General features: G+C 31.5%; 2 protein-coding genes across 2 annotated transcripts in view; one reads left to right on the top strand and one right to left on the bottom strand.

Moving 5' to 3' along the window:
• Positions 1-1,116: 1,116 nt before the first annotated feature.
• LOC125043333 (60S ribosomal protein L23a-like) lies at positions 1,117-7,634 on the bottom strand. Its single transcript, XM_047639416.1, has 5 exons — positions 7,516-7,634; positions 3,262-3,464; positions 2,995-3,122; positions 2,232-2,367; positions 1,117-1,266 (listed from the first exon to the last, which is right to left on the bottom strand). The coding sequence occupies exons 1-5, from the start codon at positions 7,526-7,528 to the stop codon at positions 1,141-1,143; spliced, it is 606 nt and encodes a 201-aa protein (XP_047495372.1). The 5' UTR covers positions 7,529-7,634; the 3' UTR covers positions 1,117-1,140.
• A 559-nt stretch (positions 7,635-8,193) lies between these two features.
• Positions 8,194-15,893, top strand: part of LOC125042995 — a 15,000-nt gene continuing 7,300 nt past the window's right edge. Inside the window, exons 1-3 of the mRNA XM_047638916.1 lie at positions 8,194-8,340; positions 12,877-13,003; positions 14,026-14,128. Coding sequence (XP_047494872.1) covers positions 8,337-8,340; positions 12,877-13,003; positions 14,026-14,128 — 234 coding nt within the window. The 5' untranslated portion in view covers positions 8,194-8,336. The remainder of the gene's footprint in view (positions 8,341-12,876; positions 13,004-14,025; positions 14,129-15,893) is intronic.

Genomic DNA, 15,893 nt, shown 5'->3' with positions numbered 1-15,893 from the left:
ACGACAACAACGGGCAAAGGATTGGGGGGGGGGCATCAAAGGGGGATGAAAGAAGGAAAAGAAAAGGAGAAATACAGCGATAGGGTGGGGCCTGGGGACGAAGATTAGTATAGCATTCTGATAAAGGTATTGTGGAGAAAGGTAGAGAGAGTAAACGATTAATATTAGTGGACAGAACGGGATGAAGAGAAGGAAAAGATGGGGGAGAAGAAAAGACCATGAACATTTGTTGAGTCGAGGGGGTGCTCTTGTAGCGATTCATTTGTGTGTGGATACGAAATGCTACAAATTGTATGAATGGGTATGGGATTACTACTTAATTTAATTGCAGTATTTTGGAACAAATCCATCTTTTTTTTTTTTTTTTTTAACATTTTGCTATCCACAGAAGAATGGATATATACAAGAGAAGCATGGCTTTCTCTTCCTGAATTCATGTAGGGCCTACTACAAAGTTTGCCTTAACAGCTAGCTTCTCATAAATGCATCTTTCATAATAGATATTAAATATCTTCCTGAGCAAATGTTTTGGTCCCTATATGGCTCTGGTTAGCCTAGACATTAAAGGGGACATTTTCATTGAACCTATACTATTACAGTGTGGGTAATACCAGGTGGGCTGAACTAGTGTGCACGGATCTAAAATTCCGGAAATGTCACTTCAGATACAGCTGGATTACAGTCAGATATGGATCTTAAAATATTGTCAGTTTGCTTTTTCCATTTCTCCTATATTTTACGAGTGGAGTCGAAATTTTCTTTCCACTAAAGGCAAGAATACCTTTGATGGCTTTCTAAATGTAACCCGTCCAAACAAATGTTGCACGTTAGAAAATCAGCAGTATAGTTTGGTGCTTCCCAAAAGTTTGACTAACGTAACTGCAATTTGCTAACGATACACAAGTATTGGCAAGCGAACTTTGGATGTCAAATTTATCAATAAGCATTTTCAGAAATACTATCAGTCCACTTATTCCATTCATTTTTGCACATACAAACTCCAAACTGTTAACAGGATCACATAAGCCTAAGGGGTTAATTATGGCTGCTTTACAGTCTGTTGTTAACAGGAAAAATCCTAAAAGTGAAAAGGGAGGAGGAAATTAAAGTCAAATGTCCTTGTAACCACTTTATAACCATTTATATGATACCGATCTTGTTAGCAACATCAAGGGCATCGTAGTCTGGTGCAAGCTTTACGTATGCCTTCTTCAAGCCATCAGGTCTGTGGAGCGTGTTCACCCGGACTGCATCGATCTCATACAGCTGAAATGGAATTTGAGTATTGTATATATATATATACACACACACACACACACACACACACACAAACAACTATACTCCACATTTAACGTAGAAAATTAGGTTAGAAAGTTTCTTATTCCCAATGTATTTGTTTTTTTATTAACTGCAATAGATCCAATTGCATTTATAGTATATATTTATACTAACTACTTAACCTACTAAATTTTCAATTCTGAATCAATTTCTTTCAAATGTCCAATGGCTGAACAGCTGTCTGTATATTCACCACTATAAAAAATAAAATCTAATGTCATTTCTTCGGCATATATACCATTCTCATTTATTTTCTTAAATCCTAAAATCAGTTTTCACCTTAAGAAAGAATTAAGAGGCAATGTCAACAATGTTCAATTACATGCTAGGAGCATTAGGGAAAGCAACTAAGTCCAAACAATTAACCTTCACAACTGGTCTAGCAAGACAACACTGGTGCCTAGAGGTGTCACTTCAGAACTAGTTGAACCAAGCATAATAATACTACATGTTTAGTTAACAGTGCCTTTAGACCATTAAAATGAATTTGTATAACCACAGCCTCATTTGGTTCTCATGAGTAAACAAATTAAGATGTCACAAATCTTAAGGGTTATCACACAAGTAAATTACTGCCCACTGTAAACATCCTACACATCTCTTGGTCTTTCTAAATACCACTTAATCTACTATGGACACAAAACAGAAGCTTTTTTTTTTTAAAGCCTAGATGTACATATAAATTTGCCCTTGTGTGAGCCCTTTAAAGTCAGTTTATAAATACAAATTTACATTGTAAATGATTAAGTAACTCTTAGATGTTTAATAATGTCAACTACCTAACACAAAATTGGTTTCATTCCACATCCATCTTCAAGCTACTTAAAAATGCCCAAGTTTCATGTCATTCATGGCCTTCTCATACTATCATTCATTCTCATTGTCGTCCTTACCTTCTTGACAGCAGCCTTGATGTGGTTCTTATTGGCCATGCGGTGCACAATGAAGACCAAGGTGTTGTTATCCTCAATCAGCTTCATGGCTGATTCAGTGGTGAGAGGATACTGGATGATTTTGAAGCAATCCATTCTGGAGGGGAAATCAAAATTAAATAAAAACTGGTCTTGGCTGTAAATGCATTCCATGCTGACAAGACTCAAAATGTTTCAGACCATTACACTACTAGATTAACCCAATGCCACAAGGGGAAATGAATAAAAAATGGGGAAAATGCTGTGCACTTTTTTTTTTTTTTTTTTTTTTTTTTGTGAAATGTCTCTGTACATAGATCGCTCTGCTAGTGCTTAGCCACAAAGGAGTCAATAAGTAGACCTTGTGATCTTACCCGATTTGAATTGGCATGAAAAATGTATCTTAGTAGTGCTATGAATATCAATGGTGTTATTTTTATTATAAACTTTATAATTTCTATGTTATAAACATTAGTAACAGCAAAATAAGACAATATAAAATATTTCCGTAAATCAAAGAAAAGTGTAAAGGGGCAAGACAGGCAGTACTCTTAATTGGCCCATTTATGTGTAAAAACAAACAAGTAACTCTCAGTGGGCATAGCACGTATATACACGTCATGCCCTTCGGCATTGGGTTAACAGTAAGCTATAAAATACCTCTAATATTAATTTCCCAATCAAGAAATGTAATGTCCCTACGTCTATTAATGAAACTATCAATTATAAGCAAGCAATTACATACTTTGGCTTTCTGGGGGTTGACTTTTTTGGGTATTTGGGGTTCCTTGGCAGTTCAAGGGTCTTGGGCCTGCGGAAGCGGATGCTGGTTCTGATCTTCTTCACGCGGGTACCACGGGGCCCGTTGACAACCTGTTTAGAAGAGGAAAGTATTTAGTAAAAATATCCACTAATCAATTTGTTGTATTAATGACATCAGAAAAATTATAACCTTTACAAATCAATATGTAATGTCTCAAAAATATTTTTCTGATCTTTTACTGCAATTTACCTTGGTTGCCATCTTCCTAGCCTTCTTGACTGCTCCACCCTTGCCCTTCTTAGGGTCCTTGCCTCCTAGTCTCTTCACATTCTTGTTTGGGGGCTTGGCTACTCCCTTAGTGGGGGCAGTCTTCTTTGCTGGGGCAGCTGCAACCTTCTGCTTCTTTGCTGGTGCTGGCTTCTTAGCGCCAGCAGCAGCAGCAGGCTTGTCCTCTGAAAAAAAAATATTTTTTATTTCTTTTCCTCATAGCACTTAATCCAAATGGTGAACACTGATATGATCCATAGCCAATCATGATGTAAATGGGGGTACTTTAGCAACTAAATTTCCTTGAAAATTATTTATAAACTAAATTTCCTTGAAAATTATTTATAAAAGTAGATTTGAAACCAAAAGGAATTTTCAGATTTGGCTTATGGCATTACCCTAATACCCTCTTTCTACATTTTACAAAGCCCAATTATAAATCCTCACAAATGAACCTTCAAACAAAAAAATACTGGCATCAGAATGACAGTTTTTAATATTTTGGACTGGGTTTTGGCAATTGCAAGTTGCTTATTCATAATTGCTCTTATTATAATTTACCAAGGTAAAATTGCGGGTAAATTGAGGAAATATATAATATACACAAGTTACATAGGCCTACCCAGACAATGTTCATACTTCCATTTCTTAGCTAAAGTCACCAAAAATAAATCTACACAGCCATCGTAACTCACCCCAGTACCATTTAGACAATGCAATGTTTTTTTTCAAAATCCTACAAGATCTTACTATAAAAAACAACCTGCAGTCCTCAAGGTTCCCCCATTTCTTTGTCTACCAAACTTCTTGACAAGACTTGATATTCAGGGTTCTTATTGATGGTGCCCAAGTGTCTAAGCAGGTTTTCTAGAACTCATCCCCATGGTTTCCCAGCCACAGGCTCAATTTTCTTGCTATCTTTAATGTTCTGTTGTCCCTTTCATTACTTGTAAACTTCTTGGGAGACAATTTAGGTCAATGATCAACCAAGACAAGCCATTTACAAATTTCTCAAATTACTTCTTTTCCCTTGAATGAAGAAAAGTCTTCAGATATGCTTCCCATTTACACTTTCCATTATATTCTATCAAAAGGGCTAAAGTTGCAAATGTCAGTATAAAATAATATGCGGGTAAATGATAATGCCACAAATAAAGGGAGAAGATTACAAAATGCACAGCTTACATCCACTCAGTGCTCCAGTTTCTGCTTTACTTGCCTCACATACCGAGGTGAGATTAGATTTTTTAACAAATTTCTTATTAAACTGAACAAACACCTCATCTTCAAGACAAAATATTCAGTCACTGTATGCAAAAAGGACTGTAGGGAGAATGGCAATTGGAAGGGGGCACAAGGCAGTGCCTGCCCCTAGCTTGGGAACTACCTACCCTGAGGTTGAAGCCCCAAAGTTAGGAGGATTTTTGGCTCATATGGCAAGCTTTGGGGTAGTTTGTTTTTGATGGGTTTTATTTGTTTGACTAATTGTGCAGTATTGTAAACTTTTACCAAATATTCTATTATCAGATTCCTCCTGGATTTATACTTGCAGTGGTAAGTTTACAACTGTCCCAGACCTGTCAGACTAGGCTCCCGACTTTAACATTATCTACATTTTCAGAATATTTATGGATGGAAACTACAAAAGCTGCATATAATATTAGTACAGGGTTATTTTCCATTTTGGAAAATTTAGCATATTATGGATCAATTCCATAGGGCATAAAATGATCCCAAAATGCTAGTGTAATCACAGAAAATACCATCAACCTTATTTTCCCCCAATCTTTGAGGTATATACCAAGCTATCATGCAAACCCAAAATCCCAAACCTAACCTTTCCTACCATCTATTTATTTCCAATTAGCTCTTTGTGCCAAATTCCAGAAATGCAACCTTCTGAACTCTGGCTGCAAGGGTGTTGTGGACTTAGTCCGAGCAGTGATATACAGAGGATACTTTTGCAATTATACAGTAAAAGTTAGCTTGCTGCCTGTGTTTATTATTCTATTTCTTATGCTCTATAAGATGACAGTGTCCATTTTCCTCTATCTCTGTACGTTGCTCTCAGAAACATTAACAGTAAAGGAAAGTATGCGACAAGTGCTGTTCAGTCCAACTCTATTTGGTGCTTCCCTCTTCTTAGGCCCATGGGGAGGTACTTTAAGTTTCACAGTCATCCAATCATGCACTTAATTCCTCCTTTCAATTATCAATGCTGTAATCAATATGAACCTTAATTTCCTTTGCAAATGATATAAATATAAAATCTTGGTAACGTATTCCTGGGATATCCACAAAGGTTATTTGTTAACAAGAGTGACGCTCCATCTGGCCAACTGTTTATTCGCACATACCTAAACATAGGGGTATCATGTGAACCCCAAATATCCAAACCCAACTTTTCTACCTTCTATTTATTCCCTAGACATGGGGATCAAGCCCCCCTGGTACCCCCTTTATTAGCACTTCATGCCAACTTTCATGTTTACCACAAAATGACAAGAATTCCGAGTGGCGATATACAGTGGATAAGTTGGTTAATATTACTGAGAGCAATGCCCGGAGATAGAGGGAAATGGGCTTGGTTATCTTAGAGCATAAAAAATAGAGTAAGAAGCAATACAGGTACATCTGCAACGGCCTCATATTTACTGGGAGGTTACAAAGCACCCCGTGTGTGTCACTGCTTGGAGACAAAGTCCACAAAGTCACGTCTTCTGCAAGTTCACTTGAAGTGTTAATAACCCAATGGCGCCGGGTATAGCAAATTAAAAAAAAACTCTACGCTCTGGCGAACGGCGGCAGCGCGCCGACTCTGAGCGCGTGATATCGGTCCATCAAGCCGAATCATTGCCTCGGGGCGTTTTGGCGCGGCGCCGCTGCGGACAGCCGCACGCCTCACATCGTGCGTATTGTTATGACGGCGATAGCCGTGACCCGTCGCCATTGGGATAAAGAGGGTATAGGAGGGCTTCCCCCTGTCTAGGGAGTAAATAGAAGGTAAGAAAGGTTAGGTTTGGATTTTTGGGTTCGCATAATACCCTAGTTTGGAACTTTGCATTTGGAGGACGAGTCGCTCTCAATAACAAATCCTGACAAGTCCACAACATATGGGTTCGCATGATACCATGGTTTGGGGACTTTTTCATCTAGAGGGTGCATCCCTTTTGGTAACAAATACCAAAAATACAACATTAAGAACCCTGGGGGTGTCCGTGTCGTCTCTGAGCAGTGATATGAAGCAGATATGTAATTTTTGTGCTCTATAGAATGGCAGTGTCCATTTCTGTCACCCTCTGTACCATTACTCATAGTTACTGCTTCAATATTACATAGTAAAATCATGTGTTTATTTTTACCTAAGTATATTCTGTCTAATCTGGCAGCCCTATTGGAGGGTTTGTTTACAAAGTCACCACTTATCTACTATGCTATTCAATCATTAAAGAAGTGTTAGCAAACGCCCCTAGTCTTCATGGCACCACAAAAAGACTAAGAAATCCTCGGCACTTGCCACCACCACCCAAACTGCCAACCGATGGCACCTACAGCAACCTCAGGCATCTACCACTAACACTAAGATTCGTCCATAGCAATCTCCAGCTCTAACTCTTTGAACACAACTTGCGTTATATTTGTGGGAAAAACAACCATACATTAATAAAAAAATAAAAAAATACCAAAGCTATTCAAGTTCTACAGAAAACTAAACGAGGCTTCCCTCCCCGGACACGCACATGATCCCTTTACACCAAACCGAGTGTGTCTAACGTGGAACTTGTCATAATACCTAAAATAGAGAAATCATTCTAGTAAGCACAAATAATACGGTGTATTTTTTCTACATTTTGTCGTAAACGAGAGCATCTTCGGAGAGCGTGCCTGTGAAGCCGACAAACTTAGTTCTAAAACGCTATGATTTTCAGGATTAAGAAAAGTCTCCTCGCAATTTAAAAACTGCCAGACATGAGGGAATTGAGAATATAACGAGGAGGAAGACGGCAAATGACATTAGCACATCACATTGCCTCGAACACAAACACCAACAACACGTGGAGCCTCCGTTCTCAGAGTCCTAATTATCACTCATTTCTGCGAATTTCCACTATATTCACATGTACCGACGCACTGTATCCCTTGCAAAAACCCTTTCCTCTTCCCCACCAAAGCCATTTCGGGGATAAAACCCCTTATACATCGTTAATTTCAGGGAAAAATATGCCGAGAACTCACTTTTAGGTGGCATGGCTAAGGCAGACGCACTGGAAAGACCTGAGGGAATCGGCGTCTGCGCATGCGTCGACTAAGATGGCGGAGAAACAGGCGAGGGGCGATATGCGCAAAGTGAAGTTCTTATTCTTCTGGGGGTTTATTCTGGGATAATTAAGTTTTTTTATTTTGGTGGTTTATTTATTTTTGGTTTGGTGTTGATTTGTAGCTTTTTGTGGAGAATATCGGCAATTTGACCTTTGGGGAAGAGCTGTAGCATGGAGTGTCTATCGTATATTTGTTCTCTGTTTCTGTCTATGTGATATGTCATTTTTTAATTACTACTATATAAGCAATGAAGGAAGAGTGTTCCGTAAGTACTACAGATGATAAAAACTGGGCAACCTACAAACGCTTAGATTTTATTCTTTACTCATGTTTCCCTCTATATGAAATCATGAATGTAAACTAAAATTTCTTATAAAATAAAAATAAATTAATATATAACTTCATAAAGACTTCAAAAATTCAACGAATAAAATCAACCATATAAAAAAAAACTTTTTTCTTGTTATCCCAACAAACCAACAAAACAAACAAAATTGATAAGAATAACCCCTTCAACTAATACCAATAAAAAACCGCATATAAAAATAACAGCATTAGAAATCTCTTTCTGAAGTGAGATGAAAAAATCCCATTTAAAAAATAACAAGTCGACATTGTTTAGGGAATCAGCTGATGCAGGAAAACCTCCCCCGACGACGCAGGATGCCCGTAATAGTGTTCTAATCCTCTGACTTCCGCTCCTTTCGAGAGATCCTGACACTCCGACCAAGATCAAAATGGGTAAATGTTGTTGTGAATCTACGGAGTTTAGAGGGATGTCGAGTAAGATGCTGTGAGGGATGTGTGTTAGAGCTGCAGAGGAGTTTTTAAATACCGTCTTCGTAGACACAATTGACATCGTAAATGCATTGTCTATGTTTTATTTTTTTTGTCGCTTGTTTGCAGTTTATGATCATCTTCGTTTTTTAATTATAGTTTAAGGTTAATGTGGTAGAAAATGTTATTGGGAATACATATAACTGTGTCGTGATTTACAAGAATGAGATGTGATCAAAGACGAAATTGTGAAAACAAGGAAAAGGTTGTCATTGCTAAAGAAAGTTTCGAAATCAAGGATTTTGTGTCACTGCGTTTCAGTATTTCTTTTATTTTTTTTATCTTTTTGTGTCTCATTACTAAAGGCATGTTCGAGTGTGAGTTATGATTTCTTTTATGTGGATCTACAATACTAGTTTTGGTTGCAAACACGTATTTTCACATATAATCTGCATATGTTTTATAATTTACCATTGTCTGTGACTATATACTGAGGATTATACCTGCATTTTTTTTTTTTCCTCTTGTTATGGTTCAATAGATTTTGTTTATCTGTTGTTATCAATTGTGCTTGGTTGCAGCTTCTATGCATTATTGAACATGTATGCATGTGTAGTGAATGATTTTGAATATATATATATATATATATATATATATATATATATATATATCTATCCCTCTTTTTCTGATTTACTCCAGATTTGAGGAAACTGCATTTTGACTCATTTTCATTTTCAATAAATCAGACGAATTTTCAAATGGTTATATTTAAGATTGGTGCCTTTTCTGTTTTAATGAATTGATAATTGTAAGATTTTTAAAAAATTTAAAGGCTTTTCTTTTTATTAAGTTTTGAATTTACAGCCTTGGAAGTAAATTATGAAAAATATATGTGGTTCTGTGATCAAATTGAATGAAAAACTGACAAATAAATTGATAGGTTAATTGTTATATATATTATATGTTATATATAATGCATAATACATAATATAAAATAATATATTATATATTACATATTATTATATATATTGCAAATTATATCGTTATATATTCTATTATTATATATTATGTATTATTATATATTATTATATATTATTATATATGATATATAATTATATATTATTATATACTATTATATATTATTATATACTATTATATATTATGTAATGTTATATATTATATAATATATAGTGTTATATATTATATATTGTATAGTATGATATATCAATATATATATATATAAATATGTATATATATGTATATGTGTATATATGTGTATATGTTTATATATGTGTATATGTTTATATATGTGTATATATGTGTATATATCTGTATATATGTGTATATATGTGTATATATCTATATATATGTATTTATATGTGTATATATGTATATATGTGTATATATGTATATATATATGTGTATATATTTATATATATATGTGTATATATGTATATATATATGTGTATATATGTATATATATATGTGTATATATGTATATATATATGTGTATATATGTATATATATATGTGTATATATGTATATATATATGTGTATATATGTATATATATATGTGTATATATGTATATATATATGTGTATATATGTATATATATATGTGTATATATGTATATATATATGTGTATATATGTATATATATATGTGTATATATGTATATATATATGTGTATATATGTATATATATATGTGTATATATGTATATATATATGTGTATATATGTATATATATATGTGTATCTATGTATATATAAATATGTGTATATATGTATATATATATGTGTATATATGTATATATAAATATGTGTATATATGTATATATAAATATGTGTATATATGTATATATAAATATGTGTATATATGTATATATATATATGTGTATATATGTATATATATATATGTGTATATATGTATATATATATATGTGTATATATGTATATATATATGTGTATATATGTATATATATATGTGTATATATGTATATATATTGTGTATATATGTATATTATATGTGTATATATGTATTATATATATAGTGTTATATATGTATATATATGTGTATATATGTATATATTATTTGTATATATGTTATTATATGTGTATATGATATATATATGTGTATTATATGTTATATATATGTGTATATATGTATATATATGTTATATATGTTATATATTGTGTATATATGTAATAATTGTATATATGTGTATATATGTATTATATATGTGTATATATGTATATATATGTTATATATGTATATATGTGTATGTATGTATATGTGTATGTATTATATGTGTATGTATTATATGTATTGTATTATTGTATGTATTATATGTATGTGATGTTATGTGTATGTGTTATATATGATGTATTATGTATGATTTATGTATGTAGTATTGTATGTATATATGTGTATGTAATGTGTATGATTATTGTGTATGTATTATATATGTATGTATGTATATGTGTATGTATATATATGTATGTATGTATATGTGTATGTATATATATGTATGTATGTATATGTGTATGTATATATATGTATGTATGTATATGTGTATGTATATATATGTATGTATGTATATGTGTATGTATATATATGTATGTATGTATATGTGTATGTATATATATGTATGTATGTATATGTGTATGTATATATATGTATGTATGTATATGTGTATGTATATATATGTATGTATATGTGTATGTATATATATGTATGTATGTATATGTGTATGTATATATATGTATGTATGTATATGTGTATGTATATATATGTATGTATGTATATGTGTATGTATATATATGTATGTATGTATATGTGTATGTATATATATGTATGTATGTATATGTGTATGTATATATATGTATGTATGTATATGTGTATGTATATATATGTATGTATGTATATGTGTATGTATATATATGTATGTATGTATATGTGTATGTATATATATGTATGTATGTATATGTGTATGTATATATATGTATGTATGTATATGTGTATGTATATATATGTATGTATGTATATGTGTATGTATATATATGTATGTATGTATATGTGTATGTATATATATGTATGTATGTATATGTGTATGTATATATATGTATGTATGTATATGTGTATGTATATATATGTATGTATGTATATGTGTATGTATATATATGTATGTATGTATATGTGTATGTATATATATGTATGTATGTATATGTGTATGTATATATATGTATGTATGTATATGTGTATGTATATATATGTATGTATGTATATGTGTATGTATATATATGTATGTATGTATATGTGTATGTATATATATGTATGTATGTATATGTGTATGTATATATATGTATGTATGTATATGTGTATGTATATATATGTATGTATGTATATGTGTATGTATATATATGTATGTATGTATATGTGTATGTATATATATGTATGTATGTATATGTGTATGTATATATATGTATGTATGTATATGTGTATGTATATATATGTATGTATGTATATGTGTATGTATATATATGTATGTATGTATATGTGTATGTATATATATGTATGTATGTATATGTGTATGTATATATATGTATGTATGTATATGTGTATGTCTATATATGTATGTATGTATATGTGTATGTCTATATATGTATGTATGTATATGTGTATGTCTATATATGTATGTATGTATATGTGTATGTCTATATATGTATGTATGTATATGTGTATGTCTATATATGTATGTATGTATATGTGTATGTCTATATATGTATGTATGTATATGTGTATGTCTATATATGTATGTATGTATATGTGTATGTCTATATATGTATGTATGTATATGTGTATGTATATATATGTATGTATGTATATGTGTATGTATATATATGTATGTATGTATATGTGTATGTATATATATGTATGTATGTATATGTGTATGTATATATATGTATGTATGTATATATATGTATGTATGTATATGTGTATGTATATATATGTATGTATGTATATGTGTATGTAGATATATATGTATGTATATGTGTATGTATATATATGTATGTATGTATATGTGTATGTATATATATGTATGTATGTATATGTGTATGTATATATATGTATGTATGTATATGTGTATGTATATATATGTATGTATGTATATGTGTATGTATATATATGTATGTATGTATATGTGTATGTATATATATGTATGTATGTATATGTGTATGTATATATATGTATATATATGTATATGTGTATGTATATATATGTATATATATGTATATGTGTATGTATATATATGTATATATATGTATATGTGTATGTATATATATGTATATATATGTATATGTGTATGTATATATATGTATATATATGTATATGTGTATGTATATATATGTATATATATGTATATGTGTATGTATATACATGTATATGTGTATGTATATGTGTATGTATATATTTAACATTCTATGATTTCTCAAACTTCAGGTTGCTGTTGTGGATGTAAGTTATGTTGCTGCGCATTTCTTGTGGTCCTGACGATTATTGCAGCTAGCCTAGGTCTCTTCGGTGCCTTCTTCCCGTATCCAAGCCATGCCTCGTGCCGCGTTGACTGGTAAGATCTTGAACCTCTCCCTCAACCTCTCCCTCAACCTCTCCCTCAACCTCTCCCTCAACCTCTCCCTCAACCTCTCCCTCAACCTCTCCCTCAACCTCTCCCTCAACCTCTCCCTCAACCTCTCCCTCAACCTCTCCCTCAACCTCTCCCTCAACCTCTCCCTCAACCTCTCCCTCAACCTCTCCCTCACCCCTCCTTTTGAGATGTTGATGTTCATGTAGAAACACTTGCTAATATTTAATTTTGAGATACCTGGCATTAAAGATTTATCATCTAGACATGTTTTATCTTAGGAAATCCACTTCTTGTCAAAGTAGTGTTGATTTGGATAGCACTTTGGATTTAGGTGAAATATCCTTTCCTATATCTAATATACTATGCATTAGTCCTGTTACAAGCTAATATTTATTAACTGTAGTAAAACAAAATGGAAGTGCAAAACTTTAGATATATCCTGGGGTTATTTCTTAACACTGAACCCGTAACATGACAGTTTTTGTGCCTTGCCTCTCCCCAGTCCTAATTCAGGTCTGTTTTCATATTTCACCCAAGGCATAATTTGCTCTGCGATATTCGAAGAGCTTGATTTTACACACCAAATATAACATATCATGCGTTGGATACATTCGGCACAGTGGAATGTGAAATCTGGAAAAGAATCAAGGGGAAGGGTGGGGTTCTGGGGATGGTTGGAGGAGGAATGGGACACTTGGTGCTTCAAACAGCTTGCCTATAATCAATGTGCATTTTCCAAATTGTGTTCAAAGTCAGCTGATATTAGGAGTTACAGATTTCTTATCCTTTTAATTGATTTTATTTTGTATAAACAGATATGAGGAAAACAAAAATCATGATTTATTACAGTTAATGACAGGGATGAAATTTGGCTATTAGGGATGAAATTTGGTTATTAGGAAGGCCTAAATTTGGTGTGCAACTTTATTGCACAGAATCAAGTCCTAGAATAATGATAAACATAACATATGAAACTTCTCTGATTTTAATTTGTATTTTTGTAGGGTATTTGGTACATCCTGTCCAACAGTGAAGTACAAGCTTATTGAACAGATGAAGAGCTGGAGCCATGATGACTGCTCTTTGAAACAACAGTGCAGCTATGAGGTATTGCCCCAAAAAAATGTTGAATAATTGTAAAGAACTTTTTTCAGGTTGAATAGTCACATCATCCGGGTCATTCCAGATGATGTGGCAAAAATGAAAATGAGAAATTTTGGCTCAAGGGGCAGGTGGCTTCAACATGCCGTCATGGGAAAATCTGGCTGTGAACTCGCAGTCGTGAGTGTTTCATCTAAAAGCTGGGGGGATGGGAAAGAATTGCCCACAAGTGTACAAACTTCTTGGGAAGGTGATTAGACTTATTTGGAGATTTTTGCATTATTCCCATCAGTAAACAAGTGTGGCGTATGTCTTTGAGCTATGACTGGAAGAGTACTGGCTCCATGGGGGACACCATTTCTATGCTTAGCATGCCTGTCACTGTGACTGGCAGTGCAGGTTATATTATGGACAAAAAACAAATAAATTAAAAAAAAAAAAAAATCTTGCCCTTAATAATATTGCAAATAACCATTGCACACACACGTTCCTGTGCACCTGTTCTACAAGCAACACACTTAGCAGAGTAGCTGCTTACATACGCTTAATACCCAGATTTTGGGCCATGTGATTACCATGAAGCAGCCAGATCTAAGGGGTTAATCTGCCTGGACCAAAATCTGGGCAATAGGTAATAGGTAACATTTCTCCCTGATGCTGGTAGGCCTGGCCTACACAAACAATTGGGTGTGTTATCAAGATTCCTTGCCTCCTTAATGTAATGTTATATATGTATATATGTATATATGTATATATATATATATATGTGTATATATATATAATATATATATATATATATATATATATATATATAAATATATATATATAATATATTACATATTTTTTATATATTACATATTTTTTATATATTATATATTTTTTATATATATATTTTTTATATATATATTTTTTATATATATATTTCTTATATATATATTTCTTATATATTATATATTTTAAATATTTTTTATATATTTTAAATGTTTTTTATATATTTTATATATTCTTTATATTTAATTTTATTTTTTTTTATATATTTTATATTTCTTATATATTTTTTATATTTTATTTTTATTTGTTTATTTGTTTTTGTTTTATATTTTTTATATTTTTATTTTTATATATTTTTTATTTTTTATATTTTTATATTTTTATATATTTTTTATATTTTTATATATTTTTTATATTTTTATATTTTTTATATATTTTTTTATATTTTTTATATATTTTTTATATTTTTTATATATTTTTTTATATTTTTTATATATTTTTTTATATTTTTTATATATTTTTTTATATTTTTTATATATTTTTTTATATTATATATTTTTTATATATTTTTTATATATTTTTTATATATTTTTTATATATTTTTTATATATTTTCTATATATTTTTTATATATTTTTTATATATTTTTTATATATTTTTTATATATTTATTTTATATATATAATATATACACACATTATACACACACGTTTTTTTGCAGAAGCATTTTAATGTTTTGCCATTTTCCAAGGTTTTTATTGGTTATTTATGCTGTATTAATATGGTAATGATTGTATTCCTTGATCAGATTACATATTATCTCTATGCAGTTACAATAGCAATAAGTGTTTTGTCTTTTTTTTTTTCATACAGTCAGTGTGCAAAAAAAGGATTCTGAGCATGGGAATTATGATCCCTAGAGCCAGCACTCTTCCAGCTGTGGCTCATAGATGGTACATTCTACCCTTGTTTACGAGTGGGAATCTTACAAGAACCCCTTCC

Source organism: Penaeus chinensis, chromosome 33, assembly GCF_019202785.1.
Source record: "Penaeus chinensis breed Huanghai No. 1 chromosome 33, ASM1920278v2, whole genome shotgun sequence".
Classification (NCBI taxonomy): Eukaryota; Metazoa; Arthropoda; class Malacostraca; order Decapoda; family Penaeidae; genus Penaeus; species Penaeus chinensis.
The sequence above is the reverse complement of the archived record's forward strand: the minus strand, read 5'-3'. Positions and strand labels throughout refer to the sequence as shown.